This window comes from Macaca thibetana, chromosome 16, assembly GCF_024542745.1.
Source record: "Macaca thibetana thibetana isolate TM-01 chromosome 16, ASM2454274v1, whole genome shotgun sequence".
In the NCBI taxonomy this organism is placed as follows: Eukaryota; Metazoa; Chordata; class Mammalia; order Primates; family Cercopithecidae; genus Macaca; species Macaca thibetana.
Window position 1 is genome coordinate 57,768,329 of NC_065593.1, and position 22,339 is coordinate 57,790,667.

Here is a 22,339-nt window from a genome sequence, read left to right on the forward strand (position 1 = left end):
ATGTTTCTATGGGTGGGTGGTGTGTGCGGGTGTGTGCAGGTGTGTGTGTGTGTGCATGTTTGTGTGCGGGTATGTGGGTGTGTGCATGTGTGTGTGTGCAGATGTGTGTGCGAGTGTGGGGGGGTGTGTGCACGCGCACATGTTTGTGTGCGGTGTATGTGCAGGTATGTGCAGGCGCCACGGGAGGGAACTGTGTTGGAGACACTCCTCGTGTCCCAGTGGAGGCTTCAAAAGATTGCAGCTCCACGGAACCTGACTGCAGCCTCAGGAGACACCCTGAGCTAAGCTGCTCCCAGATTCCTGACGCTCAGAAACCACATGAGATGGTAAATCTTTTTTTTTTTTTTTTTGGAGACAGAGGCTCACTCTGTTGCCAGACTGGAGTGCAGTGGAGCGATCTCAGTTCACTACAACTCCACCTCCCGGGTTCAAGCGATTCCCCTGTCTCAGCCTCCCAAGTAGCTGGGATTACAGGTGTGCGCCACCACATCCAGCTGCTTTTTGTATTTTTAGTAAAAACAGGGTTTCACCACGTTGGCCAGGATGGTCTCAATTTCTTGACCTCATGATCCCCCGGCCTCGGCCTCCTAAAGTGCTGGGATTACAGGATTACAGCTGAGCCACCACACCAGGTCCACTATATCTTAACATCCCAACTTTTTTTTTTTTTTGAGATGGAGTCTTGCTCTTCACCCAGGCTGGAGTGCAGTGGTGCAATCTCGGCTCACTGCAAGCTCCGCCTCCCGGGTTCACACCATTCTCCTGCCTCAGCCTCCCGAGTAGCTGGGACTACAGGCGCCCGCCACCTCGCCCGGCTAGTTTTTGTATTTTTAGTAGAGACAGGGTTTCATTATGTTGGCCAGGCTGGTCCCAAAGTCCTGACCTCAGGTGATCTGCCCACCTCGGCCTCCCAAAGTGCCCTGATCACAGGCTGCCCTTGCGGCATCCATGCAGCGCTTTGGGCTCTAACATTCTGGGCAATTCTATGAGCAGGTGGTCAGGCTGGTGGGTGAATGCTGCTGACACCCCAAGCCGGGGAGGGCACAACTGACCCCACCAGAAAGCAAGTAAAACTTCCACACGAAGAATGATGCGGGCCGGGCACAGGGGCTCATGCCTGCAATCCTTTGGGAGCACTTCAGGAGGCCAAGGCAGGTGGATCACGAAGTCAGCAGTTCCAGACCAGCCTGGCCAACATGGTGAAACCCTGTCTCTACTAAAAACATAAAAGTTAGCTGGGCGCGATGACAGACACCTGTAATCCCAGCTACTCGGGAGGCTGAGGCAGGAGAATCACTTGGGCCCAGGAGGCGGAGGTTGCAGTAAGCCGAAATCCTATCATCGCACTCCAGCGTGGGTGACAGAGGAAGACTCTGTTTCAGGAAAAAAAAACGGCGAGGGTGGATCACGAGGTCAGGAGATCGAGACCATCCTGGCTAACACGGTGAAACCCCGTCTCTGCTAAAATACAAAAAAATTAGCCGGGCATGGTGGCAGGTGCCTGTAGTCCCAGCTACTCAGGAGGCTGAGGCAGGAGAACAGCGTGAACCTGGGAGGCGGAGCTTGCAGTGAGCCAAGGTTGCACCACTGCCCTCCAGCCTGGGTGACAGAACGAGACTCCGTCTCAAAAAAAAAAAAAAAAACATGAAATGCTCATTTTCAGTCGCTAGTTAACAAAACACAGAAAGTTGCTTGGACCCAACCCAGGGAAGGCAGAATTGGTGCTAAGACTCATGTCCCTCCTTCCCCAGCACCCCCGACCGCCCCCCGTCCTCGGCCAGCTGAACGATTCTGTGCTCCACAGTCAGTCTGCCCCAGAGCACAGCCCACCATGTTCTCAGGCCCCTCACGGCTCCGGGAAGCAGGCACCATCTCCAGCTTGGCATTGTTGGGTAGGTTGGCGAATCTCCACTGCAGAGAAAGGTCGAGCACACTCCTCTGAAACCTGCAAGACAGACCAGAACCCACTCGCTGCCCTGCAGACCCTGACGCGCCCTGCCATCCACGTCCCGCCATCCACGTCCCGCCATCCACGTCCCGCCATCCACGTCCTATGGCAGCTCCCCAACAGCAGGACGTCGTGAACTGCAGAAGCACAAGGCGGGTCCCTGATCACATGGGGCCTCCTGCAAGCAGAAGGGAACAGGGAAAAGGGAGAAGTGGGCCTTGGGGCGCACCGAGGGGGTTGCTCCTTCAGAGTCTGGGGTGCTGACAGCTCCAGTGCAGACTCTTGGAAAACAGAGAGAGAACGACTGGGGCGTGAACGCTGCTGCACTCGCAGACGCAGGGGTATCACAGCCCCCGGCCATCACAGCTGGAGCCACCACAGAAAACTCGGCTGGCCAGGCGCGGTGGCTCACGTCTAGAATCCCAGCACTTTGGGAGGCTGAGGAGGGTGGATCACCGAGGTCGGGAATTTGAGACTAGCCTGGCCAACATGGGTGAAACCCCATCTCTACTAAAAATACTAAAAAAAAGCCAGGCATGGTGGCTCAGGCCTGTAATCCCAGCTACTCGGAGGCTGAGGCAGGAGAATCGCTTGAACCCAGGAGGCAGAGGCTGCAGTAAGCCGAGATCGTGCCACTGCACTCCAGCCTGGGCAACAAGAGCAAAACTCCGTCTCAAAAAAAGAAATCTGAATATACTCAAAGTGGTTGGCCCCATTTTGGAAATGCAAGCTGCTGTTGAAGACAACTAGTGAAGAGAGTTTAGACAGCCTGGGGGCATCTGGAAGAATTAAGAGAGAACAAACTTTGCCATCAATCTTCAACACTGGCCAGAAAGTGACTCTGGATTTGCCACATGAAATGTCTAGGGCAAGACATGATAGCAGATGGGGGGAACCCGAGGGCAGGCAGGCTGGGAGCCTTGGAGAGCAGGGCACTGTTCATGCAGGGGCTGCATTCCTCTGCACTGGCTGTGCTTTGTAAGCAAGCGGTACCATTAGCAGAGGAAAAGGAGACCTGAAAACATGGCCATGGTGCTGCAGGACCTGCCTCAAAATCGCACTCACTGGTTCCCACCAGACACCACCACACAGACCACGGGCAGGTGAGCAATCAGAAGTAACAATGGGCCAGGCATGGTGGCTCACGCCTGTAATCCCAGCAATTTGGGAGGCCAAGACGGGCGGATCACTTGAGGTCAGGAGTTTGAGAGCAGTCTGGCCAATGTGGTGAAATCCCATCTCTACTAAAAATACAAAAATTAGCCAGGCGTGGCGGTGCACGCTTGTAGTCCCAGCTACTCGGGAGGCCGAGGTGGGAGAAGTGCTTCAAGCCGGGAGGCAGAGGTTGTAGTGGGCCGAGATTGTGCCATTGCACTCCAGCCTGGGTGACAGAGCGAGACTCCATCTCGAAAAAAAAAAAAAAAGAAAGAAAGAAAAATGAGGCCAGGTACAGTGGCTCACACCTATCAACCCAGCACTTTAGGAGGCCAAGGCGGGCGGATCACTTGAGGTCAGGAATTTGAGACCAGCCTGGCCAACATAGTGAAACCCTGTCTTTACTAAAAATACAAAAATTAGTCAGGCATGGCACGTGCCTGTAATTCCAGCTACTCAAGATGCTGAGGCACAAGAATCACTTGAACCCGGGAGACAGAGGTTGCGGTGAGCTGAGATCATGCCACTGCACTCCAGCCTACGTGACAGAGCAAGACTCTGTTTCAAAATAATGGCCAGGGCACAGTGACTCATGTCTGTAACCCCAACACTTTGGGAGACCAAGGTGGGCAGACCACCTGAGGTCACGAGTTCAAGACCAGCCTGACCAACATGGTGAAACCCCGTTTCTACTAAAAACACAAAAATTAGCTGGGCATGGTGGCACATGCCTGTAATCCCACCTATCGGGAGGCTGGGGCAGGAGAATCGCTTGAACCTGGGAGACGGAGGTGGCAGTGGGCCGAGATAGCACCACTGCACTACAGCCTATGTGACAGAGCGAGACTCCATCTCAAAAAATAATAATAAAATAAAAAAGAAATAAAAATGAAACCCTAAGCCCCCAACCAACTGAACCGGCCTCTTCTCGGCCCAGTGGACCCCAGAAACCTTGAAAGCTGAGTTCCTGGCCATGGCTGGGTGGGAGATCAGACACGCCTACAGGCTCTCTTCCCTAAGGGATAAACAGAAAGCAGCCTTTCCAAAGACTCTTGGGCTGGTATCTGACATCAGCCAACCTTCCGCCAGGCCCTTCTCTCTTGCGGTTTCTTCAAAACAACCCACAGGTATTTCTTCCTGATAAGAAACCACCAACCATGGAGTCGTTCTGGCACAGTCAGGGTTCTCGTGGCACAGTCAGGGTTCTCGTGGCACAGTCAGGGTTTTTGTGGCATGGTCAGGGTTTTTGTGGCACGGTCAGGGTTTTTGTGGCACGGTCAGGGTTTTTGTGGCACGGTCAGGGTCTTCATGTCCGCTGGTTTGCCATTTATTTATTTATTTACTTTTTTTGTAGAGACAGGATCTCACTACATTCCCCAGGCTGATCTGGAATTCCTAGGCTCAAGCAATCCTCTGCCTCAGGCTCCCAAAGTGCTGGGATTACAGGCATGAGCCACTTCGCCCAGCCTGCTTCGCCTCTGACTTCAGAGGCCAAAAATTCCACCCTCAGGTCATGCTGGCGCTGCCAATTTTTGAACATAGGACCCTCAGGAAGAGGCAGGAAGCTCAACTGTGTGCACAGTTCTCCTTTCGTGAATACTCACGATCCTACTATAGTGTATTAAGTACGTCTGTATCAGCCACCCCATTCGGTGTAAATCCCTGTCTTATTCTTCCCTCTCTTGAAGTGTCAGTTTCTAGCTTCTGGCTGGAGGCTACACTTCCTGGCCTGTTAGAATGGCCACCCTGCAAGCTGCAACCGGTTATGAGAAATAAAGCCCTCCTTTCCAAACATATGAACCTCATTCTTCAGTTGACAAGAGAGACTGGAGAAGGATGGTGGGAAGCTCAGCGGCAGGAAGCCCAAGACCACCTGGCACTCAGAGCACAGGTCCTGGGAGTATCACATGGTCCAAACACAAAGTAGAAGACTGGAATGACTTGGCAGATATCACCCCTAAGAAACTCCTCCCAGGAGAGCCCCGTAAGGCAGGGTGGGCAAGGCCGGGAGGACAGTCTCCTGCTCTCTGCCCCCAGTGTTAGGACAACAGTACTATAAAAACAGGTCTTTAAGGCCAGGCGCGGTGGCTCATGTCTGTAATCCCAGCACTTTGGGATGCTGAGGCGGGCGGATCACAAGGTCAGGAGTTCTAGACCATCCTGGTCAACGTGGTGAAACCCCGTCTCTACTAAAAATACAAAAATTAGCTGGGTGTGGTGGTGAGCACCTCTAATCCCAGCTACTTGGGAGGCTGAGGCAGGAGAATCATTTGAACCTACGAGGTGGAAGTTGCAGTGAGCTGAGACCGCACCACTGCATTCCAGCCTGGGCGACAAGAGTGAAACCCTGTCTCAAAAAAAAAAACAGAAAACAGGTTTTTAAAGTAAAAAGCTTTGCGTGTGGGATAGACATGCATGTCTTACTCATATGAGGGCTCTGACCCTTCTGCTCAGACTCCTTGAGAGTCTGGCAGAAGCCCTGTCTTGGGAACAATACCCCCACACAGAACCGTGCGTGTAATTCCCAGGGCTGAGACTGCAGAGATCCACCCGCAGTTTTCAGGGCATCCTATTTCTCCATGGCCAGCTCTTTCCCCTCAGAACCCCACTGGGAACTTATGCAACCCAATGCCATAAAACCTACAGGAGGTTGAATGGTGGCTCCCCCAATAAAAGACAGGTCAATGTCCTAACCCCCAGGACCTCTGAACATCTTACTGGGTATCCTGGTCTTTGGAGATGTAATGATAAATCATTCTAGATTATCCAAGAGGACCCAAAATCCAAAGACAAGGGTCTTCCAATGACAAGGGTCTTCCCAAGACACAGAGAAAACAGGAAAAGGCCACAAGAAATTGGAGACAGAGAGCAATCCGGCCACAAGCCAAGGAATGGGAAGCTGGAAGAGGCAAGAGGGATTCTCCCTTAGGGCATTCGGAGAGAGTGTGGCCCTGCCAAGACCTTGGGTCTCCAGAGCTGGGAGGCAATATATGACTGTTTAAAACCACCTGGGGGCTTTTCCAAGTGAGAGCCAGTATATTCAGGGGGCAGGGGCACAGATATACTCAGACCCTGCCGCTGAGCTGCAGCAAACTCACTTCAGATCATATTCACAGGGGTTGAAGTCCTGTCGCCGGCACGTGTCCTCCAGAACCTGGGGATGAGATGAAAGGACCGTGAACCACTGAGTGCGCAGGGCTGGCGGGCGCGGTGGGCCAGGCCAGCCAAGAGCACTCAGCTTCCTGGTGAGCCAGGTGGCTCTGCTCAGGCAAAGCCAAGCACAAGACCACACTATGGACGGTCCCTGCAACAGCTGCAGGCTCTCACCTGCAAATCCTGTCCACTCTCTCTCCCTTCCCCACCATCCCCTCAGTTTTGTAGGAAAACTCCGCTCAGGGTTCCCCTGCAGTACAGCAACACGGGCATCTTCCTGGCACACACCCTGGGCTCTCCTTCAAACCCTGTAGTTCTGCAACCTGCCTTAAACCTGCCCAGCACAGGCCCCCCCTTGGCTCTGGCACGGTTCTGTACACCTGCTCCCACTGCCTGCACCTCCTCCGCCCCTCTTCTCCATGAGCCAAAGCCGTGGCCCTGGCACCAAGGGGTCCCGCGCAGTCTCTGCGGGAGTGCCCCACTTCCGCACTCTGCATGCCTGGCACCAACAGCCTCCTGGCTGCACCCTTCACCTGCCCAGGCCCGCCGACCCCACGCCGTGGGCTGCTCCCGCAAACTCCGAGTCGTGTGCACCTTCGGGTCCTCATGGTCCCCCACGCAGTAGAGGCTCAGTAAATACTTTTTTTTTTTTTTTTGAGACGCAGCCTCGCTCTGTCTCCCAGGCTGGAGTGCAGTGGCGCGATCTCAGCTCACTGCAAGCTCCGCCTCCCGTGTTCACGCCATTCTCCTGCCTCAGCCTCCCGAGTAGCTGGGACTACAGGCGCCCGCCACCACGCCCGGCTAATTTTTAAAAAAATTTTTTAGTAGAGACGGGGTTTCACCGTGTTAGCCAGGATGGTCTCGATCTCTTGACCTCGTGATCCACCCGCCTCGGCCTCCCACAGTGCTGGGATTACAGGCGTGAGCCACCGCGCCCGGCCAATACTTTCACATGTAATTGATTCGAGGTCACAAGGTGCCCGACTAAAAGCGCAGTGCGTGACTCGGCAAAAATCGCTTCCAGGCCCCACGGCCGGGACATTTGCCACCGCGCAACCCGGGCTCCCGCTCCGGGGGCACCCCGGGATGGGAACGCGGGTCTAGGGCTCCACTCTTCCCTCTTCCCGGCGCCCTCGCGAGCTGGGCTCGGCCGGGCGCTGAGTACTCGAGGGGGGTGAGACGCGGCGCCGTTCCTACCTCACCCCTGGGAGGGCTCGCCACCCGCCCCCAACTTGGGACCCCCGGGACCCCCGCGGAAGCGCAGGTGCCCGCGAGCAGGGGGCGGGGCCGCCGCGCAGGAGGCCGCTCATTGGCCGCCGAGGCCCCGCCCCCGAACACCCGGACGCCGACCGCAGTGGGCGGGGCCTCGGCGCGGCACCCCCCACCCGCCCACCCGTCCGCCACGGGCCGGCGGCCGCACCTGAAGCAGCACGGTGCTCGGCGTCACCTTCACTGTGTGGCGCCGGCCGTTCGGGGCCAGCACCGACACCGCGGAGCCTCCGCCGCCTGCCGGGGCCGCCATTTTCCGCTCACGTGACCCGCCGCCGGCCCGGCGTCAAACAACTTTATCGGCAACAGCCGGGACGCGCAGCCACGCGGCCTAGGGGCGGGGCCGCAGCGCGCTTCCGGGTCCCGCCAGGCCCCGCCTTTTCCCCGCCCACGGCGCACCGGCCCCGCCCTGGGGCCACCTAACCCCGCGCCAGACCAGGCGACCCGGAGAGCGCGGCCGACCTCTGCCTCTGAGAAGCGCGGCTCGGACGGGCTCGCCGGGGCCAGGCTGGGCCGGGGCTGGGCGCGCGGTCACCCCCAGTGAGCGGCACTGAGCCGCGGGGTCCCAGCCGTCCTCGCTTCCTCCCGGACCAGTCCCCACCTAGGTGCCCTGCTCTCCCCCTACCCTCCCGGCTTCCTCCACTCCAGCAGCTGAGCCTCTTCCCTGCGCACCTGTCCCTGTGGTCAGCGTCCACCTCCTGACCTTTATGCTTTGGGGCAGGCCCCCCGCCCCTGTACGAATCCTCCCTGGGTGTTGGGGGCTCGTGACCCTCAGTCTAGACCTGATTTCCTTCATCCTAAAATGGGAGTGCAATATCTGGCAGCCCTGCGGCTGCTGAGACGGTCCCTAAACCTGAGAGTAGGAAAGGTGGGAGACCGGTTTCAGAACCGTGGGGTGAGCGTACTTGAGTCTCACCGGAGCTCCTGCGGACCCACAGGCATTCGAGGACTTCCCGCACCAACGCATGCTGAGGAGGGGCTTGGTGGAAGTCTCGGAAAACACCTTCATCCCTAGCCGCCGCAGCAGGGAAAGTACCTGGCCTCACTGCCACCAGGGCCACGTGCCACCAGCTCCAGGCTTTCAGAAGGAGCTGCCCTCCTGACTCGCAGCCGTCGAATGTGCTTAGCTCCCAGCACCTGGGCCAGTCATGGACAGCACTTGCACGTGTTCCCCCCACCCCGCCCCCTCCACGGCTCAACCGGGCCTGATGCTCCTCTCTCCATGTGCCTGCCTGTCTCTGCGGACTCTTGGCCAGGGCTCAGATGCGCAGAAGCCTATGGAAGGGGGAACTGGTGCAGTTATCAGTCAATCCTCCCACAGTGCTGGGAGCCACCGCACCTGGCAGTCGTTGCTGAGTCTAAGGACACCCACCGCCTCTGCATGAGTGCTGTTGTGCCTTCCTGTCGATGACATATCCATGTCACACACACACCTGTATGCTGGCAAACACGGACACCTATGTACATTGGAGAAACCTGGGGAAAGCCCCAGGTTAGCCACAGCCCTCCCTTCCAGCCAGCCAGTCCCATGCCCTGTGCAACCTCAGAGCCTTACTGAACCACACATCACCTGGTGGGTTTTAATTCTTTAGTGGTGTTTTTGAAAAGTCTGTTCCTATTTTCCTTAGACTGTCCCACAGTCTGGATCCTTGGTTAAACGTTTGGGGCAATGGTGAAGGGAGGTGACAAGTCAGCAGGAGGTGCAGGACATCAGCGTGGCCATGAGTGAGAACATGAAGTTTAACCAGTGGTCAACTTCGGGTCTGCGAAATTCCTCCATGGTCAAGGTCTCTTGCTCCTTGTGGAGTAATTAAGGCATGTGTGAGGTCATTCTTTTAGACCACAAATATCAAGTTTTTCCAATAACCATTTGCCCAACAGTTTTAGCATCAGTTAATGAGTAGATTCATTGTTACACCGTGAAGCTGCAAAATCATGGCTTCCCAAGTTTATTGTTTCTTCTACATTTATAGGCACTTTCGGTCAACTTTCCCCTCCTTTAAAAAATGATCAAATATTTGGGAGGCTGAGGCAGGAGAATGGCGTGAACCTGGGAGGCAGAGCTTGCAGTGAGCCAAGATCACGCCACTGCACTCCAGCCTGGGCGACAGAGCAAGACTCTGTCTCAAAAAAAAAAAAATTAAATATGGCCGGGCGCGGTGGCTCACGCCTACAATCCCAGCACTTTGGGAGGCTGAGTTGGGCAGATCCCAAGGCCAAGAGATTGAAACCATCTTGGTCAACATGGTGAAATCCTGTCTCTACTAAAAAAAAAAAAAAAGTACAAAAATTAGCTGGGCATGGTGGCGCGTGCCTGTTATCCCAGCTACTCGGGAGGCCGAGGTAGGAGAATCACTTGAACCTGGGGGAGGCGGAGGTTACAGTGAGCTGAGATCGCGCCATTGCCCTCCAGCCTGGGTGACGAGAGTGAAACTCCATCTCAAAAAAATATGTATATGTATATAATATTAATATGAACTCATGTATCTTTTTCATTTTCAGTCAGCATGCATTTTGATGCTCAAATTGGTCCAAATTGGGCCAGTGAGACCTCCTTTAAGCTGAGTCCTATGCTTTTTTTGATGGGAGGGATGACTTTTTATCCCAATATTATTTCAAACTTAGCTGAGCAAGGTGGCTCACACCTGTAGTCTTAGCTACTCAGGTAGCCGAGGCAAGTGGATTGCTTGAGCCCAAGTTCCAGCCGTAGTGAATCACTGTCATACCTGTGAATAACTACTGCACCTCAGCCCCAGCAATATAGTACGATACCGTCTCAGAAAAGGAGAAGGAGAAGAAAGAAGAAGAAGGAGGAAGGAGGAAGAAGGAGAAGAAAAGTTTGCAAAAGCAGTATGAAGAATTCCTGTATATCTTTTTTTTTTTTTTTTTTTTTTTTTGAGATGGAGTTTCCTTCTGTCACCAGGCTGGAGTGCAGTGGCACAGTCTCAGCTCACTGCAACCTCTGCCTCCCGGGTTCAAGCAATTCTCCTGCCTCAGCCTCCCAAGTAGCTGGGACTACAGGTGCGCACCACCACACCCAGCTAATTTTTTTGTTTTCTTTTGTTTTGAGACGGAGTCTCTCTCTCTTGCCCAGGCTGGAGTGCAGTGGCGCAGTCTCGGTTCACTGCAAGCTCCGCTTCCCAGGTTCACACCATTCTCCTGCCTCAGCCTCCCGAGTAGCTGGGACTACAGGCGCCCGCCACCATGCCAGACTAATTTTTTTGTATTTTTTAGTAGAGACGGGGTTTCACCGTGTTAGCCAGGATGGTCTCAATCTCCTGACCTCGTGATCTGCCCACCTTGGCCTCCCCAAGTGCTGGAATTACAGGCGTAAGCCACCGTGCCCAGCCTAATTTTTATATTTTTAATAGAGATGGGGTTTCACCATGTTGGCCAGGCTGGTCTCGAACTCCCTACCTCAGGTGATCCACCTACCTTGGCCTCCCAAAGTGCTGGGATTACAGGCATAAGCCACCATGCCCGGCCTCCTGAATATGTTTTAGCCAGATAAATCAGTGTTTACATGTCACCCCATTTGCTTTATCATATTCTCTCTCTCTCTCTCTTTCCATATATATGTAAAAAACTTTTTCTGGCCAGGCACAGTGGCTTACACCTATAATCCCACCACTTTGGGAGGCCAAAGTAGGAGGATCATTTGAGCCTAGGAGTTTGAGACCACCCTGGGCAACATAGTGAGACTCCAGCTCTACAAGAAGTACAAAAGTTAGCTAGGCATGGTGGCATGTCCCTGTAGTCCCAGAGATTTGAGAGACTGAGGCAGGAGGGTCACTTGAGCCCAGGAGGTCGAGGCTGCAGTAAAGACATTGTGTATCTTTGCCACTAAATACTTCAGTTTGTGTATTTCCTAAGAATAAGGCCAGTCTCAGCCAGGCACCGGGGCTCATGCCTGTAATCCCAGTACTTTGGGAGACCAAGGCGGGTGGATCAGCTGAGATCAGGAATTCAAAACCAGCCTGGCCAGCGTGAAACCCTATCTCTACAAAAAAATATAAAAAGTAGCCGGGCATGGCCGGGCGCGGTGGCTCACGCCTGTAATCCCAGCACTTTGGGAGGCCGAGGCGGGCGGATCACAAGGTCAGGAGATCGAGACCACGGTGAAACCCCGTCTCTACTAAAAATACAAAAAATTAGCCGGGCGCAGTTGTGGGCGCCTGTAGTCCCAGCTACTCGGGAGGCTGAGGCAGGAGAATGGTGTGAACCCGGGAGGCGGAGCTTGCAGTGAGCCGAGATCGCGCCACTGCACTCCAGCCTGGGCGACAGAGCGAGACTCCGTCTCAAAAAAAAAAAAAAAAAAAAAAAAAAAAAAAAAAAGTAGCCGGGCATGACGGCGGGAGCCTGTAATTCTGGCTACTTGGGAGGCTGAGGTGGGCGAATTGCTTGATCCCAGGAGGTGGAGGTTATAGTGAGCCAAGATCATACCACTGCACGCCAGCCTGGGCAACAGAGCAAGACTCTGTCCAAAAAAAAAAAAAAAAAAAAAAAGAAGAAGGCCAGCCTCTTATATAGCCACCATAATTTCATACAAAATTGGGAAATCTAACATTGATATCATATTCTGAGTTAATCCACAGTTAATTGTCCAAGTGTGGACATCTTTCCTGCATCCTTTTGACATTTCCATTATTCTTTGGGCACCTCCTCCCTGCCCAAGCCCTGAAGTCAGCCATTTTTCAGAGAAACTCCAATCCCTTTTACAAGGAAATGGGATTTAGAGGCCAAGCTCTGGGTGCTGAATGTGCTCATGGCTACTGGGGTGTCACTGCTTTCTGGGCCCTCTCAGGGGACACAGTTAGTGTCATGAGTTCATCTGAATATTTCTAAGCCACACCTCAGCCTTCTCCCCCTTCTTCCCTCATTCCATATTTGTATTGGGTTGAATTCTATTAAATTGCCCTAATTGACCTTTTTTTCTTTTCTTTTTCTTTTGAGACAGAGTCTCACTCTATTGCCCAGGCTGGAATACAGTGTCACAACCTCGGCTCAATGCAACCCCCCACCTCCCGGGTTCAAGCGATTCTCCTTCCTCAGCCTCCTGAATAGCTGGGATTACAAGCGCCTCCCACCATGCCCAGCTAATCTTTGTATTTTTAGTAGCGATGGGGTTTCGCTATGTTGGCCAGGCTGGTCTTGAACTCCAGACCTCAGGTGATCCTCCCACCTCCGCCTCTCAAAAGTACTGGGATTATAGGTGTGAGCTACTGCACCCAGCTAATCATTTTTGATCTATAAAAAAATGACAAAACCTATATGGTTCAATCTAATACCTCCTTTGTCCACAGTGAGAACCCTAATTGTCAGTAAATCAATATATTTATTCATTTGGTTTGTTCTAAAATGCCCTCCAAATAGTTTCAGAAGTACTGTGGCAATCTTGCTATTAACAACAGACCTACTATGGAAATTTCAAGATCTCTTTGTAGCTATTTTTGTCCTTTAGAGTATGTCCCATTAGAGAAAAATAGAGTATTGTGTTCAAAAGTTATTTGAATTAATTGGTGTTTTTTTGTGTTAGGTTAGGTTAGTGTATTATAGGCTTCTCCAGAGAAACAAAACCAATAGGATATGCATAGATATATACAAAAGGACAGCCTGGCCAACACGGGAAATCCCCATTTCTACTAAAAATACAAAAATTAGCCGGGCGTGTTGCCACACACCTATAGTCCCAGCTACTCGGGAGGCTGAGAGAAGAGAATCACTTGAACCCGGAAGGTAGAGGTTGCAGTGAGCCAAGATCACACCATTGTACTTCAGCCTGGGTGACAGAGCAAGACTCCATCTCAAAAAAAAAAAAAAAAAAAAAAAAAGAGGAAATGTATTATGGGAATTGGCTCAAATGATTATGGAGGCTGAGAAAGAAGTCCTGTGATCTGTTGTCTGCAAGCTTGAGACAGGAAAACCAGTGTATTATAAACCAGTGTGTAACTGAATACTCAAACCAGTGTAAAACTCAATACCCCAAACCAGTGTATAACCCAATACACTGGTTTATAATATAATTTAATTCAATCCAAGTCTGCAGGTCTGAGAACCAGGGAAGCGAGAGGTGTAACTCCCATCCTGAAGCCCAAGAAGTGTAGGATGGGCGGCTGGTGTACGTCCTGGAGTCCAAAAGCCTGAGAACCAGGTTGCCCTTCTCCAATGTCCAAGGGCAGGAGGATGGATGTCCCAGCTCAAGAAGAGAGAATTTGTCCTTCTTCCACCTTTTTGTTCCATTTGGGCCCTCAACAGATTGGATGATTCCTGGCCGCTGTGGTGAGGGTGGATCTTCTTACTTGGGCCACTGATCCAAATGCTAATTTCTTCCAGAAACACCCTGCCATGAGGTTTTACCAACTCTCTGGGTATCCCTTAGCCTGGTCAAGTTGACACATAAAATTAACCATTATAGTCAGGTTAGGTTCATTTAACAATTTGATACGTAGTTAGGTTAGGTTTATTTATGTTGGTTTTTACTAAATTTGGGGGTTTCTTTTTTTTCTTCATCCTTTTTTTTTTTTTTTTTTGAGATGGAGTCTCGCTCTGTCGCCCAGGCTGGAGTGCAGTGGCCGGATCTCAGCTCACTGCAAGCTCCACCTCCCGGGTTTACGCCATTCTCCTGCCTCAGCCTCCCGAGTAGCTGGGACTACAGGTGCCCGCCACCTCGCCCGGCTAAGTTTTCGTATTTTTTAGTAGAGATGGGGTTTCACTGTGTCAGCCAGGATGGTCTCGATCTCCTGACCTCGTGATCCGCCCGTCTCGGCCTCCCAAAGTGCTGGGATTACAGGCTTGAGCCACCGCGCCCGGCCTTCTTCATCCTTTTTATAGTGCTATATTTTCATTATTCAAAATGTTTATTTGATTCAGGCAGGATGTGGTGACTCACGCCTGTAATCCCAGCACTTTGGGAGGCCAAAATGGGTGGATCACCTGAGGTCAGGAGTTCGAGACCAGCCTGGCCAACATGATGAAACACCACCTCTACTAAAAATATAAAACTTAGCTGGGCGTGGTGGCGCATGCCTGTAATCCCAGCTACTCTGGAGGCTGAGGCAGGAGAATCACTTGAACCCGGGAGGTGGAGTTTGTGGTGAGCTGAGATCACACCACTGCACTCCAGTCTGGGTAACAGAGTGAGACGCAGTCTCAAAAAAATATATATATACACACACACACACACACACATATATATGTGCATGTATATATACTTATATGTGTGTATACATACATATGTGTATATGAATATATATGCGTGTATATATCTGTTTGTGTGTATATATACATATATATGTGTATATATTTGATTCCAAAGTATAAAGACATGGCCTGACCTATTTCTTCTCCCACTCATCCCAATGGAAAACCATTTTCTTTTTTTATTTATTTTTATTTTTTTATTTTTTATTTTTTTTCATTTTTTAATTTTTTTTGAGACGGAGTCTCGCTCTGTCACCCAGGCTGGAGTGCAGTGGCCAGATCTCAGCTCACTGCAAGCTCCGCCTCCCGGGTTCACGCCATTCTCCTGCCTCAGCCTCCCGAGTAGCTGGGACTACAGGCGCCCGCCACCTCGCCCGGCTAGTTTTTTTGTATTTTTTAGTAGAGATGGGGTTTCACCGGGTTAGCCAGGATGGTCTCGATTTCCTGACCTTGTGATCCGCCCGTCTCAGCCTCCCAAAGTGCTGGGATTACAGGCTTGAGCCACCGCGCCCGGCCAGAAAACCATTTTCTTTTGTTTTCTCTTTTTAGAGATGGAGTCTCGCTCTGTTGCCCAGCCTCCTGGAGTGCAGTGGTGAGACCACAGCTCACTGCAGCCTCAAACTCCGGCCTCAGCCTCCTGAGTAGCTGGGACTACAGGCACACACCACCACACCTGGCTAATTTTTTTTTTTTTTTTTTTTTTGAGATGGAGTCTCACTCTGTTGCCCAGGCTGGAGTGTAGTGGTGCTGTCGGCTCACTGCAACCTCTGCCTCCTGGGTTCAAGCAATTCTCCTGTGTCAGCCTCCTCAGTAACTGGGATTACAGGTGTGCACCACGACGCTGGGCCAATTTTTGTGTTTTTAGTAGATGGGGTTTCACCACGTTGGTCAGGCTGGTCTCGAACTCCTGACCTCATGATCTGCCTGCCTCAGCTTCCCAAAGTGCTGGGATTACAGGTGTGAACCACTGCGCCCATCCAAGAAAACCATTTTCATTAACTTCTAGGGTAGCCTGCTTGTTCTTCTTTTTGCAAAGATGAGCAAATTCCTGTGTCGGGTGCCAGGTGGGCACATACGTAGATTCTTTTTTTTTTTTTTTTTTTTCTGAGACAGAGTCTTGCTGTGTTGCCCAGGCTGGAGTGCAAGAATAGTGGCGTGGGCCGGGCGCGGTGGCTCAAGCCTGTAATCCCAGCACTTTGGGAGGCCGAGATGGGCGGATCACAAGGTCAGGAGATCGAGACCATCCTGGCTAACACGGTGAAACCCCGTCTCTACTAAAAACACAAAAAAATTAGCCGGGCAAGGTGGCGGCGCCTGTGGTCCCAGCTACTCGGGAGGCTGAGGCAGGAGAATGGCGTGAACCCGGGAGGCGGAGCTTGCAGTGAGCCGAGATCTGGCCACTGTACTCCAGCCTGGGCGACAGAGCGAGACTCCGTCTCAAAAAAAAAAAAAAAAAAAAAAAAAAAAGAATAGTGGCGTGATCTCGGCTCACCGCAACCTCCACCTCATGGGTTCAAGCGATTCTCCTGCCTCAGCCTCCAGAGTAGCTGGAATTATAGTCACCCGCCACCACACCCGGCTAATTTTTGTATTTTTAGTAGAGATGGAGTTTTACCATGTTGACCAGGCTGGTCTCGACCTGACCTCAAGTGAACCACCGACCTCAGCCTCCCAAAGTGCTGGGATTACAGGCGTGAGCCACCACACCCAGCCAGATGTAGATTCTTAACCTCTCTTCCTCCTTATACAACAGGTGACCACAGGATACCACAGTCTCTTTTGCTGTTGTCACTGCAGCCCACGTTTTCAAAGATTTATGCATGATCCCACCTGCAGCCACCTGTGACTCCACTCTTCTCCACTATGCACTAAGTCAACAGCACAAAGTGCTCACTGCTGGATGTTGCAAGGGAAGTCACAGTGTCCAGGTGTGGAATGGTCCAGGCATGAGGTCCAGCCCCCTACCTGCACTGAACTGAACTTTGACCTGGTCTGTGCTGGCCTCCAACATAGAGCTTGCCTGCCCAGGCCTCGGATCCTCACCTGTAGCACCCGCCAGACAGCTGAGTGGACCCTGACTTGGCACAGGAAAGCCAAGAGGTCACTGCAGGCAGTGAGTCCCTGGTGGGCTGCAGGAAGCCTGAGCTGGGCCAGAAGATGAGTTTGGGTTCCTCCCCGCAGGCTGCACAAAGTCAATCCCAGGGCTGACCCGGCCCCTGCCAGGCCCACTGAATGCCCAGCACAGGGGCTGTTTTCTGCCTGGCTTTCCCGTCTTCCCTTCCCATCACCCTGTCAGGGAGCTCCTTGAACAGCTACTTTTTATCATCTGCCTCTTCCAGAAGACAAGCCCTACAAAGGCACACCTGCTATCCCAGCCCCATCTTCCCACACCTGGGACGGGGCTCAGGCGAGTAAATGGGAAGTGGTCATGGAACCTTCCTGTGGCTCATGGAGCTGGCTAACTTCTGGCCTCAGTCAGTGGCCTCCAGGCAGGATGGATACCTGGGCAGGTTCACAATCCCACCTCAGGGCCAGGCAGGGTGGCGCACCACTGTAATCCCAGCATCTGGGGCGGCTAAGGGGTAGGATCATATGAGCCTGAGTTCAAGCCCAGCCTGGACAACATAGTGAGACCCCATCGCCACAAAAAAAATTAAAAAGTGTGGTGGTACACACCTGTAGTCCAAGGTACCCAGGAGGCTGAGGCAGGAGGATCACTTGAGCCCGGGAGTTCAGGGCTCAGGCAGTGATCGCACCACTGCACTCCAGCCTGGCAACACAGGGTAGGACCTTGTCTCTAAAAATAATAACAACAAAAGAATCGCCACTCATACATAAATGTGCGAGAGGGCTCACGCTATTTATTTTATTAAACGAATCTAGTTTCTATGTTGCTGCCGTCTGGCCACTTGGGACCTTGCTCAACCTCAGTTCTGAGGACAGCATAGTGCTGGTTCTTCTTCTTGGTCCGACCCCTTTCCGGTTTAACTAGTTTTGTGTTTGTTTGTTTGTTTGACACAGAGTCTCACTCTGTCACCCAGGCTGGAGTGCAGTGGCGTGATCTCAGCTCATTCTAACCTCCATCTCCTGGGTTCAAGGAGTTCTCGGCCGGGCGTGGTGGCTCACGCCTGTAATCCCAGCACTGTGGAAGGCCAAGGGGGGCGGATCGCAAGGTCAGGAGATCGAGACCATCCTGGCTAACACGGTGAAACCCTGTCTCTACTAAAAATACGAAAAAATTAGCCGGGCGTGGTGGTGGGCGCCTATAGTCCCAGCTACTCGGGAGGCTGAGGCAGGAGAATGGCATGAACCCGGGAGGCAGAGCTTGCAGTGAGCCGAGATCCCGCCACTGCACTCCAGCCTGGGTGACAGAGCGAGACTCCGTCTCAAAAAAAAAAAAACCCAAAAAGAATTATCGGGCCTCAGCATCCCAAGTAGCTGGGATTACACAGGCACGCACCACCACCATGCCTGGCTGATTTTTTTTTTTTTTTTTTTTCATCCCATGGGTTTTCCTTCTGTAATGATTTTTGTGTTTTTAGCAGAGACAGGGTTTCGCCATGTTGGCCAGGCTGGTCTCGAACTTCTGACCTCAGGTGATCTGCCTGCCTCGGCCTCCCAAAGTGCTGGGATTACAGGCGTGAGCCACCGCACCCAGCCCAGTTTAACTAGTTCTGAGGAGCAACTGTAGCCAGGTCTGGAGAGGGCTGCCACCTTCCCTCCCAGACAGCAGCTAGACAGCTGCTCCCAGAATCTGCTTTGAATTAAAATGGTGTGGCCCTTTAAGAGAAGCATCCGCTGGCCGCCCCCGCCGCCGCCGCCCCTCTTTGATGTCGCTGGCGCTGAAAGGTTCCCAGTGGCAAGATCTGAGGGTTTGTTTCTGCCTCCCCAGAGGCCACGTGGGGATCACAGGGAGGGAGGGAGGGCGAGCGAAGGTCACATGGCCTCCCTGGCCTGCTGCCACTGTTGCGGCAGGAGCAGGAGCAGGAGCGTGGGGACCAGCAGGCTGGACGGGTGGGGGCCCGGCCTGCAGCTCGTGAGGGCGGTGGAGCCTGGCAGCTGGGAGGGCAAAGGACCAGCCTCTCTGCCCCTCCCCTTGGCATCCAGGAGCCTGACCTCCAGCCTCCCTCACCTGTCCAGGAAGGAGCCACACACTCTCTGCGTGATGTCCCAAGAGGCTGCATCTCCACTGATGAGCTGGGACTCCCCCATCCCCATGCCCCTCCTCCCCCAGCTCTGGAAGGTGGCCTTTCCCTGGTGGGCCTGCCACTCCCAGTAGGCTACATGTTGGCACCAGCCAGGTGAAGCCTTAGGGAGGAGGCGGGATGGGGCGGGGTTCAGCTGCAGGGGTGCCAACAGGGGCAGATCCCGCCAAATACCTGGGTCCAAAAATGACAGCCTCGCCTCCCCACTGGGTTCCAGGAGCTCTCACCTGGGTGAAGGACATCCTAAGGCAAGGCGGATCCTTTCCACCAGGGAACTCAGAGGCCACTCAGTCCAGGCACTCGGGACGGGGAGAGGGCAGCTGCAACACCAAGCCCAGTAGCAGCCGCCCCGCCGGTGGCCCCCCTCGCCCCTCCGAGGACCTGGGCGAGAGCCACAGCAGCTCCTGACGAGGGACTTGGCTCATTAAGGTCCCAGGATATGAGGCCAAGAAGGGTCCTTCTGATGGATGGGGTGACTAGAAAAGGAGGTTGGGGAAAACCAAAAGGGGGCCAAGCTCTGCGACGGCAGCGCTTGGCCTCAGGGCACCTCCCCCACTCTGAGCCGACTGCAGAGCAGGGCCTCCCCCAAGAGCCAGCCAAGGGGAAAGTGGGCGGCCTCCCCCAAGAGACAGCCACATGGGGAAGCGGGTGGCCCGCCTCACTTCCCTGCTCACTTGGGCCTCAGAGGCCAGCAGCTGGGGCGCAGGGCAGCCCAGGTGGCCAGGCGGGGCGGGGCGGCTGAGGCCAGCACACAACAGCTGGGCCCCAGACGGCCGGCAGCAGCTGGAGCCCAGAGCGGCCCTGGCGCTCAAGGCCCTTGGGGGAGGGGCCCGGGATGTGCGGCAGGGAGCCGCCTCCAGTCTGGACAGGGAAGCCGGGTCCGCGGCTGCCTGACATGCTGTGTGCTGGAGGCTCGTATCACCAAGCTCCAGGGCCCCACACGAGGTCTCCAGGGGACCCCTGTACCGCCAACCACCCTCCATCACACCCTCCTCCCTCTCCGCCTGCACCCGCCCGCCAGCCTGGGCCCTTGCTGACCCCTTTTTCCCACGGAGTGGGCTCCGGCCCCCCAGCACAGCCGTGACCCCGGTGGGTTGACTCAGAACCACCTGGGCATCCCCAGCTCCCTCCCCGGGGGGAGGCAGTGAACTGAACCCTCACCCCATCCTGTCTCGGGGTGCCTCCCCTGAAGGACAGAGCCCCCTTTGGGCCTTCATTTCCCCAGCTTTCCTGCCGTGGGGCACACAGAGTCTAGGCTCAGTCAGAAGCCCCAGCGCCACCTGAATGGGAGCCTGGGAAACCCGGCGTTGTCCTCCCTGAACAGGACAGTGGGGATGGGGCAGGGCCAGGGAAGCAGAGAAGGGCACACCCTGAGAGAGACACCACACAGAACCATGCTTCTCCTCCCCAGGCCCCCGTGTCTGCCCTCGCAGTCAACCTTGGTCCTGGGGGATCACCAGCATCCCCACGGTGCCTGGGCAGCATAACTGCCATTTATCACATGGTCATTGCCAGAGACGCTGAGCAGAGCCCCCAAACATCCTGCACCTTTGATGCTCACGAGGACCCTGTGGGGCAGGTGCTGTTCTCATCCCCGTTTTACAGATGAGGAACCCGAGACCCAGCTGCAGGCCTTGCAGCGGCCAGTACTTGGCTGTCCTACCCCATCCGCTCTGGTGCAGACGAAGTAGGTATCTGTCTAATATGCAAAAGGAGGGTTCTGGAACACCCTACCTACCAGGAGGATTTCTAGAGTGGAGCCAGCCCACCCCACCCGAAGCTGGCCACTCCCCTCACCAGGCCTCAGGCCTCACCCCCACCGCCTGGTGCCCTGTACCCAGCCTGATGGTCGTTGGTCTTACACTGATACTTTTAGATAGAAGCAGGGTCTTGCCATGCTGCCCAGGCTGGTCTCAAACCCCTGAGTTCAAGCAATCCTTCTGCCAGGGCCTCCCAAAGTGCTGGGATTATAGGTATGAGCCACTGTACCCAGTCAAAATTAATTACTTTAAAATATCAGGCTGGGTGCGGTGGCTCATGCCTGTAATCCCAGCACTTTGGGAGAACAAGGCAGGTGGATCACCTGAGGTCAGGAGTTCGAGACCAGCCTAACATGGTGAAACCCCGTCTCTACTAAAAAAAAAAAAATTAGCTGAGCGTGGTGGCGCATGTCTGTAATCCCACTTACTCAGGAGTCTGAGGCAGGAGAATCGCTTCAACCTGGGAGGGGGAGGTTGCAGTGAGCCAAGATCGAGCCATTGCATTCCAGCCTGGGCAACAAGAGTAAAACTCCATCTCAAAAAAAAAAAAAAAAAAAAAAAAAAATCTAATCACATGACAGAGTACATTCAGAAAATTGTGCAACCACCACAATCCATTTTAGAACATTTTAATCACCCCAAAAAGAAACCCTGTATTGGCTGGGCACAGTGGCTCATGCCTGTAATCCCAGCACTTTGGAAGGCCAAGGTGGGTGGATCACCTGAGATCAGGAGTTCAACATTAGCTGACCAACGTGGTGAAACCCCATCTCTACTAAAAATACAAACAAGTAGCCGGGCGTGGTGGTGCACGCCTGTAATCCCAGCTATGCAGGAGAATTGTTGGAACCTCAGAGTCGGAAGTTGCAGTGAGCCGAGATCGCATCACTGCACTCCAGCCTGGGTAACAGAGCAAAAGTCTGTCTCAACCAAAACAAAAAAGAAAGAGAGAGAGAGAGAAACTCTGTACCCAATAGTAATCACTCCCTGTTTCTGTTTCTCCCCACCTCCGGGTAACCACCAGCGGACTTTCTGTCTCTATGAAGTTGCCTCTCTGGACACTCGAACTGAATCATACTGCATGTGCCCTTCCGTGTCCCGCTCATGTCACTTGGTTGATATCCTCAAGATTCGTCCACAGTGCAGCGTATGTCAGAACCTCGTTTGTTTCACGGCCAGAATACATTCCGTTGTATGGCCGTGTTCCATTGTCTTTACCCACTCATCTGCCGATGGACTGGGGCTGCTTTCTGCCTTTTGGCTATTGTGACTAGTCCTGCTGTGAACATCCGTGAGCCAGTTTTTGTTTGAACACTTGTCTTCAATTCTCTGGGTGTATCCCTGGGAGTGGGCCTGCTGGGTCACGTGTTCTATGTAACATACTGAGGAGCCACCAAACTGTTTTCCACGGTTAGGGACGTGGCCACCGCACTGTCTATCCCCACAGCCATGCTCTAGGTCTCCAGTGTTGCCGCAGCTGCATCCACACTTGTTATTTTCTGTTTTTGATCGTGGTCATCTTAGTGGGCATGAGGTAGCATCTGACCCATTACTGGTGGACCTGGGTCCCCCTTCCTTATACCTGTCAGGGCCAGGGTGGCCCCGCCTTGATGCATGTGGACTAGAAGCAGAGGCCCAGAACCTGCCGG

General features: G+C 53.6%; 1 protein-coding gene across 2 annotated transcripts in view; it reads right to left on the reverse strand.

Moving 5' to 3' along the window:
* The window catches only part of ASPSCR1 (ASPSCR1 tether for SLC2A4, UBX domain containing), a 65,866-nt gene that overhangs the window by 34,836 nt on the left and 8,691 nt on the right, over positions 1 to 22,339 (reverse strand). The window contains exons 2-4 of one of the 2 annotated variants that reach the window (XM_050764016.1): positions 7,677 to 7,796; positions 6,202 to 6,257; positions 1,831 to 1,945 (exon numbers count right to left, since the gene is read on the reverse strand). In XM_050764016.1, the coding sequence (XP_050619973.1) occupies positions 1,831 to 1,945; positions 6,202 to 6,257; positions 7,677 to 7,778 (273 nt within the window). In that variant the 5' untranslated portion in view covers positions 7,779 to 7,796. Of the gene's footprint in view, positions 1 to 1,830; positions 1,946 to 6,201; positions 6,258 to 6,789; positions 7,549 to 7,676; positions 7,797 to 22,339 lie in introns of those variants that run through there. The other variant, XM_050764017.1, reaches the window with a different exon arrangement.